This window comes from Bos javanicus, chromosome 20, assembly GCF_032452875.1.
Source record: "Bos javanicus breed banteng chromosome 20, ARS-OSU_banteng_1.0, whole genome shotgun sequence".
NCBI lineage: Eukaryota > Metazoa > Chordata > Mammalia > Artiodactyla > Bovidae > Bos > Bos javanicus.
Genome location: NC_083887.1, coordinates 41,406,927 through 41,420,927, shown reverse-complemented (window position 1 = coordinate 41,420,927; position 14,001 = coordinate 41,406,927). Strand labels below are relative to the sequence as shown.

Sequence of the window (14,001 nt, the reverse complement as noted above, 5' to 3'; positions counted from 1 at the left end):
TGTGTGGGAGTATGCATTTTGTCTGCATGCATGTTTGTACATGTTTTATTTCCTGTGAAGACTATTAGAAACTATTACACAAAGTCCCTGATGTGACGATGGTTGATGTGTTAGGTTAAAGTGTAATGCTGAATCCTGTATAGAAATATTCATTTACTTCTTAAGGCAGATGGCTGTGCTTATCCAAATATTATTTATTCTGAATGATATTTTAATACACAGAATTACTGTCCTACATTTAAAATATTCTTACCTTTAAAAAAATAAACTATACAAGTCCTGTAGTTGCTCTTAAAATATCTCATAGTTCATCATGTATCAGGCTTTTGAAAACCCTTCCCATGAAGGACTTCCCTGGTGGTCTGTTGGTTAAGACTCCGTGCTTCCGCTTCCACTGCAGAAGGTATAGGGTTCAATCCCTGGTTGGGGAACTAAGATCCCGCATGCCATGTGGCACAGTCAAAAAAAAAAAATTAAGAAAAATTTAAAAAATAAAAATCTTCCCATGAATAATTACAGTTATGGATAACAACTGTTGGTGGAGTGGGAGGGGGGCATGGAGGAATCCATGAGTTTACCATGCCACCAAAAAATATAAAGGAAAAGAGAATTATAAATTCACTATTTTTGAAAACTTCATTATAATAACTGATTCAGCAAGAATATGAATGATGCTAAAACCATTGAGTGGAAATATATTGGGAAGCAGGATAAAACAGTCTCAAACTGTCTCCTGCCAGATTACTCATTAATGGCAACAACACAACAAATCCTGTGGAGAAATCTGGTGAAACCCTAAACAAGTGGTCAGAGTTGTCATCAGTTATGAAATACACTGATCCTGTGATGTACCGAAAAAGAAACGGTTTTTATAATTCTGTAGTTTTTCTGCCCCCAAAGGCATCACCTAAATCTAAGCATGAAGAAACTATTGGACAACTCGTAACTGAGGGTTTGGATTGGACTAGTGTCTTTCAAATTATCAATATCATGAAAGACAAAGGCTTAGAATTATTTTGGATTATAAATAGACATATAAAGGAGAATAAATAGACATGAGTACAGGATTTTGAATTCTGGGTTGTCAGATACACCCCTCCCCCAAAAAACCCTTTTCTCTAAAGCATACTAGGCAGAGAAGTTGGTGACGGGCCGCTAAGGCCCATCGCAGATAAGGAGCTTGCTCTGGAATATAAATCGGTCACATCACTGTGCACGCTATTTACTTCATTTGACATTTAAACCTCGCGAGACGTTGATGAAAGCAGCTGAGTATTGATTTGCATTCTCAGGGAAAACCCTTATCTCATCCCAGCCTGGCATCAAACTTTCTGTGAATTATTTCCAGCCTCAAGACACACTTTGAGTAGCGTTTCTGAAGACTAGTCCTAGGGATGTGAAATGTATATTCGACCATCGTTTTTATCAATGTTAAATTTGCTGAACTTGATAATAGTACCAAGATTATTTAAGAGAATGTCCTTGTTTTCAGGAGATACTTACTAAATTATTTACAGGTGAAGGGTCATGATGTCTGAAACTAACTCCCAAATGGTTTAGTAAAAAGTTGTGTGTGTGTGGAGAAGATAAAGTATGAGTGTGAATGTGGAACTTTTTTTTTTTTTTAAGTGAGTATAGTTGAAGAGTATACTATCCTGGTGCTATTCTTGCAAATTTTATGTAAGTTTGAAATTGTTTAAGTTTAGGGAAAAAAAGAATGAGAAGTGAGTGTTCTGGAGAGAGACACAAGTCAGCCATGTTGTTGGTAACCAGCGATGAATGCTTTGCTTCATGAGCTTGGGTATCAACAGAAGGTCTGGTTTTGAATCCAGTGTTTGAAGCAGTCCATTAACCCAGCTGTTAATGGATATAATAACTACTCATATGCCCTGGTTTATTGCTTCAGAGGGTGGTCATAGTCTTTGGTCTTGCAATTTTTCTCTTTATCTGAGCTCCAGCCTCTGACTCTGGTCCTAGCTACTTTTATTGGGGAAAAATAAATAAATAAAACCGTCTAATTTGTGCTTTCTGCTGACAATCAGGTTTCCGAGCAGGAAATGGATGAAGTGATAGCACGCAGCACTTATCAGGAGAGCAAAGAGGCCAGTTCCTCTCCTGGCTTAGGTACTGTAACTGCACATCTTCATTCAACATTCAGAAGAGTCTCTCGTTACGTTCCCCCCGGGGGCACTCCCCTGCGCACTATTATTGGAGTCTTGGTAATTACCGGGCTTGGCAGAAGTAGCTGTCAAAGAGATTCCATGCTTTCCCTTAGCGGCTGCTTTTGATTTCTACAGTTATTTAACGTGCTGTATTAAAGTTCCAGCCATGCACGCTTTTTCTACTGCTTTAAGATAATTTGCAAAAATGAGTTAGCATTTCAGGTGTTTATGTACAATTCATGTTAAGTAGAACATGAATTCTACTTTATTCCAAGTAGAAATGAAATGCTACCAAATTACCAGTTGTTTCTGTAGGCACGGGGTACAATCCAGCCAAAAACCTGGGATTTCTTTATACAAATTCAAAGTTTCAACTGAAATGTAACAGGCTGCAAAAATCATGATTTTCCTCCTCCTCAAGTGGAAAGTTCAGTCATAGGAGGATTGCCCTAGTAAGAATTTCACATGAATTTAAAACATGAAACTTTGCACCAAGTTGGAAAAGTAATGTTTCCTGTAGAGTGGGAACCTCAAGGGACTCTGCTGATGTATCTGAACTTGAGATACTACTGATATTAAGACTGATGTCGGGAGGAAACAGACATGAGTTACTGGTTGTCAAAGGAAAAGGAAGGCATACGGTTTTTTGGCAACCAAGAAGTACCCTAATTATTTGCATCCATAATTAATATATTGAAAGTGGGCACAGCCATAATGGACTCTTTATTCAACTCACTCATTCTCCTGAAGTGCCTGAAGGCTGTCCTCTCATAATCCTAATATATTCACTCAGTCATTTATAAAAGATTTTACTAAGCTATGATCCTTAAACTCAAAATCTTTTTGCTCATGGAATATAATTTAAAATCTCCATGCTGAGTCTTTTTGTCCTTCAACTAAAAACTAAGACAGATATTCAGCCCTCTCCCTCTTTCTTTCATGAGTTTTTTGAGTGCTGTTCCTTTCTTCATTCATCCTTCAATCCATTTATCAAATATCACTGAACACTTCCTAGATCCTAGTGCTAAGCCCTGCAGGGCCTGATCAGTGATAGGTAAATAGTCAAGGAAGAAGAGAACAGGCATCCACTTGTAATTAAATTATAGTATGCATATGGAAATTGGTATATGGGCAGTATAAAGTTCTTCTGAAATGCAGAGGAAGTTACTTCCAACTATTCATAGGATCACCATGGAGTCAGTAGCATATGGGGGCTTGAAGCTTGAGAAGAATCTTGGGAGGTGGGACGGGTACCCAATAGACTGCATGCATGTCCATTCCCACACACGTGGCCCTTCCGTGCCTATTGAGCAGAGAGGGTTTTGTTGAATATGTCTGGCTCCTTCTTTTCCTGTTAAGAAGGTGAGCCTATTTGTAAGGATTTGAGCTTCATTTTTTTACAGTATGGTAAATTTTTCCCCCAACAGGTACCCCCTTGAAGAGTCCTTCTTTTGTAAAAAAGGTGAGTCAAGAAAAGGGACTTTGCTGCCTTGCTTTACTGGTTCAGTTCAGTTCAGTCGCTCAGTTGTGTCCAACTCTTTGCAGCCCCATAGACTGCAGCATGCCAGGTTTCCCTGTCCATCACCAATTCCTGGAGCCTACTCAAACTCATGTCCATTGAGTCGGTGATGCCATCCAACCATCTCATCCTCTGCCGTCCCCTTCTCCTCCCACCTTCAATCTTTCCCAGCATCAGAGTCTTTTCAAATGAGTCAGTTCTTTGCATCAGGTGGCCAGAGTATTGGAGTTTAAGCTTCAGCATCAGTCCTTCCAATGAATATTCAGGATTGATTTCCTTTAGGATGGACTGGTTGGATCTCCTTGCTGTCCAAGGGACTCTCAAGAGTCTTCTCCAACACCACAGTTCAAAAGCATCAATTCTTTGGCAGTCAGCTTTCTTTATAGTCCAGCTCTCACATCCATACATGACTACTGGAAAAACCAGAGCTTTGACTAGACAGACCTTTGTTTTGGAGCCCATAAATCAAACCATAGGGTCCAATCTGTATTTCTGCCCATGAGTCATCTTGGCCATTTTACCCAGCAAACAGCAAAAATGTCCATTTGAGAACAAGTATATAAATGTGAGTTTCTTTTATTAAATATTCATCCAGGAAAAGAACAAAACAACAAAATAAAAGAACTGAGCTACAGTTTGAAAAATAACTGCTCCCCGCCCCCTGCTTTTTTTAATAAAAGGGGCCTGGGTCAGTTTGGGGAGGGCATCTGCAACTTTAAGGAATCTTTCTTAGCTGGCTGTTCCAAAAACTCAGTGGATCAGAGAACAAGAGTCAAACTCGCCTGTTTTGTTGTTTCATCGGTAGGCTGAACCAGTGGCTTGGAATTCCATTCCTCCTCCTATCTCTTCCCCCAGTCTTCTTCCTGGGATGGTTGATGCATTGCTGCTGTGGTTTTTCTGATCGCAGCCAAAAACGTATTTCTTAAAAACATTGTCTGGCAGCAATTGCCTTTTAATTCATTCAGTGTTTAATTTAGTGATCCTAAAGTAAATGGAGGTGGGCGTTTACTATCACAGCTGTTTTGAGTGACCGCAGATGAGAACAAAGTGGTTTTGGGAAGATGGGACACAATTACTATTTAAAATAATCCACTCTGGCACATCTTCCTCATCTAGCACTGCCTTCTTCAACAGGACTCCCTGATTTCTGAATCTGAACTCTCCCAGTACTTCGCTCACGACGCCCCAGGCCCGCTGTCCGACTTCATGGTGGCCGGCTCCGAAGACGAGGACCCTCCAGGGAGCGGCGGCAGCAGCAGCTCCGTGGAGCCCCCCAGCACCTCCCGTAAGCCCTGACTCTCTGACTCCATGATGCGTTGGTTTACACGTCACGGTGCTGGGGTACGGAAAGAGGACTGGAGACCACACCCATGGTTGAGTAGGAGCCACCTTTCTACCCTGACTAAAGGCAGAGTTTGATCTTGGAAAACTCAGTGCACTCCTAGTGACCGGCCTCCCCACTTCTACAGTCAACAGGCTGGGTGCACGGTCTGTACCCCAAGTTGGAAAGCTAAACTGCCCCCACCTTGAGATGCTATTTACACAGCGTAGTCTTGGAATTTGTGGCATCGAATCGTGCCTGATAACCTGATGGTCTTATGTTTTAGGGGAATCCTAACCAAATTCTTCACTAGACCCTAAACTTAACTCTTTTTAGAAGGCAGTGAGTGAATGATTTAGAACGTATGAGACAGATTTGTTATCATATGGGTTTTACTTTTTTTTTTAAAAAAGACCTCATTGATTATTTTCTCAGTATAATCTGAAATAATGACCTGATATGAACTGCATTGACTCCTCACTCCCACCAGTGTGGTTTCCTTTTGCTCATTTCTAATGTCTGAATAAGAAAATCCCCTGTCTCAGACAAGAACCTGTCTAGCTCGTTTGGAGCAGCCCACGTGCTTCCTCCAGGCTCTGATAGAAACGCTCTAAGGCGGAAGCACGTGTAATTTTTCACTACGTTTAACGAGATGCGAAGAGTTTGTAGAGCTCCCACGCCTTCCTTCCCTTCCCAGGTTGGAGTTTATAAATTATGTGTAGTCTCAGGCTTCAGCTCACCGCTCTCTCGGAGCTCACGCGCCCATTAATCAAGCCCGCCTCCCTCCTGCCTATGAAGGAAGGACTTCAGGTGATAAGAAGGCCCAGGTGTGCAGGACTCGTTGATCCTGGGGCATCCTCCCCCGGGGAGTATTTGGAGCAGCGTTTAGGTTGAACCCAGTAACGTGTTAGATATCATGGATGTTGAGAAGTTACACATTTCTGTCTCTAGGCAGCACACATGTGTAAGTTGAACAATCCAGAGGTTAAGTTTAAAAAAAAAAAATGAAAAAACAGTAGGCAGAGGAGAGAAGAAAGTTGGCTCTCACTGTAAGCAGATCCCAAGAAACTGTGTCGTTTATGCCTAGTGACCAGTGGCCAGAAGGTGTACCTGGCATCTGTGAACGTGGAAATGCTCGTGTGTAAAGAAGGGGGGGTTAGATTAAAAGACCATACCAGATGGAAAGCTATTGCACTTGACTTTTCTTCTCCCAACCCCAGCAGCTCACAAGGAGCCAGGAAAAGCCAGGGCCAACAGCCTTGTGTCTCTTGGAAGCCAACGGGCCTCCGGGCTCTTCCACAAGCAGGTGACAATTGCCAGGCAAGCCAGTCTTCCCGGGAGCCCAGAGGTCCTCCGGAACCCCCTCCTCCGCCAGAGGAGGGTGCGCTGCTCTGATGACGATGCCAGCGACGGGGAAGAGTTTGATGGCGAAGGCGACTGTATTTCCCTCCCAGGGACCCTCTCAGGTCCCAGCAGGCCGCTGACAGAGGACAACTCTACACATGTTTCAACAGCCTCTTCCAAGGTCACAGGTATCAACCGAGAGGAACACCCCAAGAAAACACTGGTCAGCAAGGCCTCCTCAGTGCCTCTCCTCGGCAGCTCGCTGGACTTCCAGGAGAGCCTCCCAGGAGGCGTGCGGGACCCCCTTTCCCATGCAGCCAGCCTGCTGGTCCCATCGGAGGCCCCCAAGGGTAGCCCTGGCTGCTCGGGGAGGAAGGAACTGTCAGGATCGAGGAGCTCGCCCAAACTGGAGTGCAGAGCCGGGACAGGCACCCAGGGTCCAGCGAGCACAGACAGCCCCAGTTCCCTCCAGCAAAATGACAGCCTGGGGTCCAGGCACAAGCCCGTGGCCAGGGTCAGCCCACACCGCAAGAGGCCTGAGGCTGATGCCAGGCCTAGCAGCGCAGAATCAGCACAGCTGACCGATGGAGCCAGTGACCCATGCGGTGCGGACTTGAAAGTCCAGGATAGTTCCATCCAAGTGACCGTGACTGGTTTTCGGCCAGGAGGAACTGTGGAGAAGGTAACTGATTTCTTAGTTACTTGAGATCCAGTGAGTCTTGTATGAATGAGTATGGAGCATGCTATAAAGCAGGGGTCCCCAACCTCCAGGATCTAATGCCTGATGATCTGAGGTGGAGCTAATGTAATAATAATAATAGCAATAAAGTGCACAATAAATGTCATCCTTTGAAATCATCCTGAAACCACACCCACCCTCCACGCTAGTCTGTGGAAAAATTATCTTCCACAGAACTGGTCCCCGGTGCCAAAAAAGTTGGGGACCGCTGCTCTAAAGCATAAGGTAATCTGCCTCAAATAAAGGATAATGATTGGAGAATCATCTTTCAATACAGTCATTCATTTCAACACACTAACTGCCTGGGAGCCTAGTAATATATCACCAGATTGGTGGGGGGAGGTGCCTAAGTGTTGAGTCATGAGATCATGTGGCCGAAAGATGTAATCCCTCTCTTCCCATACACGGGGCCTGTGGTTGATGATGGAAAGGCAGTGCCGGGCAGATGCAGGAAACCCCTGGGTCTGGGACCAGCTTCTCCACTGACTAGTCGGTGGTCACTTAGGCAGTAACTTGCCAAGTTACTGATCTTTCTGAACCACAGTTGTCTGGACTGTAAAATAGGGATGTTGCTCTCTTCCCTGATCATCTCACACAGTCAGGGTGACCGTCAAATACAGGTTAACAGTGGTTATGTCTGGCGGTCAAGGTTCTGCTTGATCCTTATTTTTTCAGACTTCCCATGGTGATGATGAATAATTACAGCTACTCCTACCCTTGTTGTATCACATGAAGTAATGGGCGTGCATTCACTGAGAAACATATAATGTACCACAGTAAATGCAAGTTAATATTGTTTATGTTTCTACTTATTTACCAGTATGTTAGAATGGACCAGAATATCAAATTGCACATTTAAAAAAAAAAAAATTTAGTATACCTCCACTTTAGCAAGGAGAGGGTAAGAGAAACAAACATTATTTAGTCTCTTCAACATAAATACTTTTACTCAGAGCGGAGAATCTGAGATGCCTTATAAGGCTGTCCAGGCATGCCTCTGAGATAATGCAGGTTCGGTTCCAGACCACTGCAATCAAGCTGATGTCGCAATAACGTCAGTCAAGTGTTTGGCTTCCCAGTGCATATAAAAGTTACGTTTACATGATACTGGAGTCTATTAATTGTGCAATAGCATTATGTCTCTAAAAATAATGTACATACCTTAATTCAAAAATATTTTATTATTAAAAAGTGTTAGCTATCTGAGCCTTAGTTGAATTATGTATCTTTTTGCAACAGTAACATCACAGATCACCATAACAAATGTAACAATGAAAAAATGTAAGATATTGTGAGAAATACCAAAATATGATGGAAGTGAACAAATGCTGTTGGAAAAATGGCACCAACATACCCACTCAGTGCAGGGTTGTCACAGACCATCAACCTGTCAAACATGCAGTATCTGTGAAGTGCAATTTTTATGCCTGTATTTATAAAGATGTGTTTTCAAGTGATTTGTAAAACATATAATACATGTAAAAAGAAGCAGAACATACAAAGTCATAAAAGCTAATCTCAGCAGAAGGGTTTGTTTTTAACCTTATATACACCTTTTTTCTCCTTCTAAAAATTGTTATTACCTCCAACTAGGAAATGTATTTTAAAATGTCATGTTCAGCTAATGAGTAAACCTCTTCCTTTTAAGGGTATTACAAATTTTGAATAACTCAGTTCAGTTCAGTCGTGCCTGACTCTTTGCGACCCCATGAACTACAGCACGCCAGGCCTCCCTGTCCATCACCAACTCCCAGAGTTCATTCAAACTCATGTCCATCAAGTCGGTGATGCCATCCAGCCATCTCATCCTCTGTTGTCCCCTTCTCCTCCTGCCCTCAATCTTTCCCAGCATCAGGGTCTTTTCCAATGAGTCAACACTTCGCATGAGGTGGCAAAAGTATTGGAATTTCACCCTTAGCATCAGTCCTTCCAATGAACACCTAGGACTGGTCTTCTTTACGATGGACTGGTTGGACCTCCTTGCAATCCAAGGGACTCTCAAGAGTCTTCTCCAACACCACACTTCAAAAGCATCAATTCTTCGGCGCTCAGCTTTCTTCCCACTCCAACTCTCACATCCATAAATGACCACTGGAAAAACCACAGCCTTGACTGGACCGACCTTTGTTAACAAAGTAACGTCTCTGCTTTTCAATATGCTATCTAGGTTGGTCATAACTTTCCTTCCGAGGAGTAAGAAGCATCTTTTAATTTCATGGCTGTAGTCACCATCTGCAGTGATTTTGGAGCCCAAAATAATAAAGTCTAACACTGTTTCCCCATCTATTTCCCATGAAGTGATGCGACCAGATGCCATGATCTTCGTTTTCTGAATGTTGAGCTTTAAGCCAACTTTTTCACTCTCCACTTTCACTTTCATCAAGAGGCTTTTGAGTTCCTCTTCACTTTCTGCCATAAGGGTGGTGTCATCTGCATATCTGAGGTTATTGATATAACAATAATAATCCAGCAATCTTGATTCCAGCCTGTGCTTCTTCCAACCCAGCGTTTCTCATGATGTACTCTGCATATAAGTTAAATAAGTATATAAAGCCAAATCATGGATTTTACTCAAATATCTTTTTTATAATAATTTATATCTATTAAAATGTCATATTTGTGAATTAGTATTCTCAGTAAGAACTTTGAGCACCTTTTAAAATTTTTGTACAGAAGTTGTTTTTCTTGTAAAATTTCTCATTCCCAAATTTTATTTAAACTATATGGGAAAGAAAATTGAATGCATTGCCCATAAAGTATTTACCTTTTATATTGGAAACTTAAAAAAATGAGACTTTTTATTTTGGAAAATGATTGTCTTTTAATGTTTTTATTAATACTTTTTAAAATTGAGATGAAATTCACTTAACATAAAGTTAGTATAGGAAAGGGAAGTCTGGCATTCTGTGGTCCATGGGGTCGCAAAGAGTTGGACATGACTTAGCAACTGAACACCAAAGCATTTTAAAGTGTACAGTTGAGTGGCACGTGCTGCATTCACAGTGCTGGACAGTTACTACCTCTGTTGACTTTCAGATGCTTTTGTTTTCATATCACACTTATGCGTTATTAGTAAATAGAAAATTCACTGAGTTGAACACTGTTGAGTTCCCTAAGCAGATAATTGACATTTTACGAAATTATTTTTTTTCTTTTTAAACAAAAGTAGCTAAATGATCACCTGTTTCACCTCTTTCCTCTGCTGCCACCTTTGAGCCACTTTATGACTCCTTCACTCGAGGGTAAATGTCAAATCTGATTTAATGTTTTAGCAAAGTTGTTTTAGAGAAAATTTTCCTAGTAGGTATTAGAAGAAAGGAAGTAATTGACGCTCGGCTAAAGTACAGTTTTAAAATGTTAAATGCTAATTTTATTTATTCAGATTCATTCTCTCCATGACTGCCAAAATGAGCTGGTTTTGGTCTTGAGTATCACAATGCATAGTGTAGCAATAATGCCTTACCTCTGTAGAGCCTTTTGTGTGCTGCATGTTGGGTTTTTTTTAAGATGTACTGATTTATTTTTTGGCTGTGATGGGTCTTCACTGTTGCCCCTGGGCTCTCTCTAGTTGTAGCGTGCAGGCTTTTCATCGTGGCGTCTCCTCTTGAGGAACACAGGCTCCAGGGCAGGCAGGCTTCAGTAGTTGCTGCGTGTGGGCTCCACAGTTAGTGTTCACAGGCTTTGGAGTGCATGAGCTCAGTTGCTCTGTGGCCTGTGGGATCTTCCCGGACCAGGTTTCATACCCATGTCTCTTGTGTTTGGCGAGTGGATTCTTTACCACTGAGCCACCAGGCAAGCCCCGCAACACTTGTTATTTCTATTATTTCAATCTTCTTGATTGAAGCCATCCTGAGGGGGTTGAGATGCTATCTCATTGTGGTTTTCATTTGCCTTTTCCTAATCATCCTGGCAGAGAAGGCAATGGCAACCCACTCCAGTACTCTTGCCTGGAAAATCCTGTGGATGGAGGAGCCTGGTAGGCTGCAGTCCATGAGGTCGCCAAGAGTCAGACACAACTGAGCTACTAACATCACTGCTACTACTTATCACCCACATCTTAAATTGAATGCTTAGGAAGAGTGACAAGGCCATGACATTTCTAGTTGGACCTTAAACCCAGAATCTGGGTCTTGTGGCTTCTGGTCCAGGGCTCCTTGAATTTTCCCAAACCAGCTCTCCTCTGTATGTGATGTATTAGGATGCAGAGAACCCTGAAAGCCTTTAACAGTGACTCACAGTTGTCCTTGTGCCAGGAATCTCTGGACAAGCCGTCCGTCGGGGATGGACGAGTCCCCACTGACTGGGGACCAGGCGGTGCCCTGCCCCACCCAGATGCCAGCCACCCTACAGAGAACCCACCTGCAGCGACATCCAAGCAGGGGCAGCAACCCGGGACAGGTAAGATTATTTTATCACTTACTAAGCTTTAGAACGGGAGAGTAGAAGTTAAGTAATAAAAATGTTATATGGGGAAAATTTTAAGGCAGAGAGATCTTCATAGGCTAGTGATAAAAGCTACCTGCATTTAACAACTTTACTAGATCACTGGGCCTGAGTTCATGGGTATCTGTCTTCAGCTAGTCTCCAGCCTTTACTCATTTTGTGACATGTACCTTAGTGAATGAGGAACAATATGAAACAGGAATATCCTGCCTTCAGAAACTCAACACTCTGTTTATGTGAAACCAAATGTACTGAAAAATGGCAGGAAAAGCCTCCACTGAGAAGTAAAAAATAAGTAATTCTTATGTATTGCATCTATAGAATAGCTAAGGAGCCTGAAGAGGTCAGCAAGATGCTCCCAGGCCTGTGTGGCTGGTGCTGGCCCCAGCAGGCCACCCTCAGCACTAACCCTAACCCTAAGTCAGGTTATCAGCACACCTGTAACCTGCTCTGGTTAGGAAGCTGCACCAGGCCCTCCACATTCTTCTACACCCATTACATCAGTTGTAAAGGCTGCTGGGCCTTCTACCCCATAAGGCGCCATAATTGAGCCAGTATGCTTCCCATTGTTGGGCGTTTGGGGGCTTTCCAAGTGAAGGAATATTTTGAAAGGTGACATCATGGACTGCTTCCATGTAATTTAATCTCCATCAGTAAAACCTTTTTGCATTACACACTTTGCACAAAAGCCAAATTGCTAACAAAATTTTAGGGTTTGCTCAGCGAATGAATCAATCTGAAAAACAGACACACATCCCTTCCTTTTGCTGCTGCTTTTCCCTGTAGCTGGCACCAGCATCTGCACATGCTTAGTCACTCAGTCGTGTCCAGCTCTGTGAACCCATGGACCATAGCCCACCAGGCTCCTCTCCATGGGATTTTCCAAGCAAAAATACTGGAGTGGGTTGCCATTCCCTTCTCTAGGGGATCTTCCTGACCTAGGAATCAAACTCGGGTCTCCTGTGGTACAGACAGATTCTTTATCATCTGAGCCACCAGGGAAGCCTCCTAGTTGGCACCAGCAGAAACAGGAAAGTCATACTGAAGGGAATTGAAAAGATTCAGCAGATCACTATTGCTGGAGGGAACGACAGGGAGAAGAGATAGTTAGGGAGTGTGGGATGGACAAGTACACACTGGCCACTGTATTTAAAATGGATAAGCACCACAGTCCTACTGCAGAGCACAGGGAACTCTGCTCAATGTCATGTGGCAGCTTGGATGGGAGGGGAGTTTGGGGGAGAATGGATCCATGTATATGTATGGCTGAGTCCCTTTGCTGTCCACCTGAAACCATTACAACATGGTTAATTGGCTATACTCCGATACAAAATAAAAAGTTTTAAAAAAGAAAATTGAGCAGAAGAAAGGAGGCCATGGATGTGAGTCTGTGGTGCCCCTGGCCTTCCGTGGGGACCTGGGGAGGTTGTGTCAGGTCTCCGTGGGTATCCTGATGAACCGGTCTTGTTGCTGGGTGGTCTCCACAGAGGCCATGTGGTCAGGGCTTAGGTAACTGCGTCAGCTGTGGAGTCCACATCCTGGGGGGAGCTCTGGCCATGAACTCTCTGACCTTGCATATGCTGCTTACCACCCTGCGCCTCACTTCCCCGCCATTCCAGTGCGGGCGGTCACAGTGTTGGGAGGGAAATGAAGCCCACAAGAAACTGAGCACAGTGCCAAGTGCTACTAGCTCCTAATTACTGATCTAGGAACTTCGGGGGAAAGCCATATGCAGTTAAGGTGACTGGCATGGGCGATGCAGAGTGACTGTAACATCTGGGGGAGACACGCTTCTAAGCAAAACTTTCATTGTGACTGAGGCTTTTGCTCTACCCTCACTCAAACCCAGGGCTCATAAGGAAATGCAAATCTAATGTTCTTTTTTCTGCCTGTTCCCCCACCTATTGTAAGATGCCATGTGCCAGAAGTAGACAGACTAACCCACACGTGTGCAGGCTTTTTGAGGAGGAGCCTCCAGGACAGAGTGGCTCTCCAGACTCAGCACGTGGAGGGACTTCACTTCCAGGCAGGCGGCATCTGTCCCTGCACCTCGGAGAGTTCACGCTCTCTCTGGCTTCTCTGCTTTGATTCCCTTTCCTTCCTTGCCTTTCTCCTCTTCCTTGGCTTCCGTTCCAGATGTGCCCCCAGAATCCCACTTAAGTCCAGCAGCCCTCTGTCTCCGCTTCCTGGGATAATCTGACCTCCTCAGTCTCCCACACCCCTGACCCTGGTCAGGACACGCTGGAGGACAGGACAGGCTTCCATATGTCTGGAGCATTCCATGCGTCTGCCTGAATCAGCCTCCTCTCGTCCCTCGAGTTCCTTGCTGGGACTGTTTCACTTTACCCTGTGACTCCTAATCCAAGGCACGAGCCTAAACCCCCATGTAGTCTGCGGGGGACTGAGTTGACTGCAGAATCACCCCAAGCTAAGGAATCAAATAGAACAGCCCACTGACTCCTGTGGCTTTTGC

The 14,001-nt window shown here is 43.7% G+C and overlaps 1 protein-coding gene across 7 annotated transcripts in view; it reads left to right on the top strand.

Moving 5' to 3' along the window:
• The window catches only part of PDZD2 (PDZ domain containing 2), a 254,700-nt gene that overhangs the window by 220,601 nt on the left and 20,098 nt on the right, over nucleotides 1–14,001 (top strand). For 5 of the 7 annotated variants that reach the window (XM_061393798.1, XM_061393795.1, XM_061393794.1 and 2 more), the window contains 5 exons: nucleotides 2,043–2,124; nucleotides 3,590–3,624; nucleotides 4,816–4,966; nucleotides 6,223–7,028; nucleotides 11,339–11,483. In XM_061393798.1, the coding sequence (XP_061249782.1) occupies nucleotides 2,043–2,124; nucleotides 3,590–3,624; nucleotides 4,816–4,966; nucleotides 6,223–7,028; nucleotides 11,339–11,483 (1,219 nt within the window). The remainder of the gene's footprint in view (nucleotides 1–2,042; nucleotides 2,125–3,589; nucleotides 3,625–4,815; nucleotides 4,967–6,222; nucleotides 7,029–11,338; nucleotides 11,484–14,001) is intronic. The other 2 variants (XM_061393797.1, XM_061393796.1) reach the window with 1 other exon arrangement.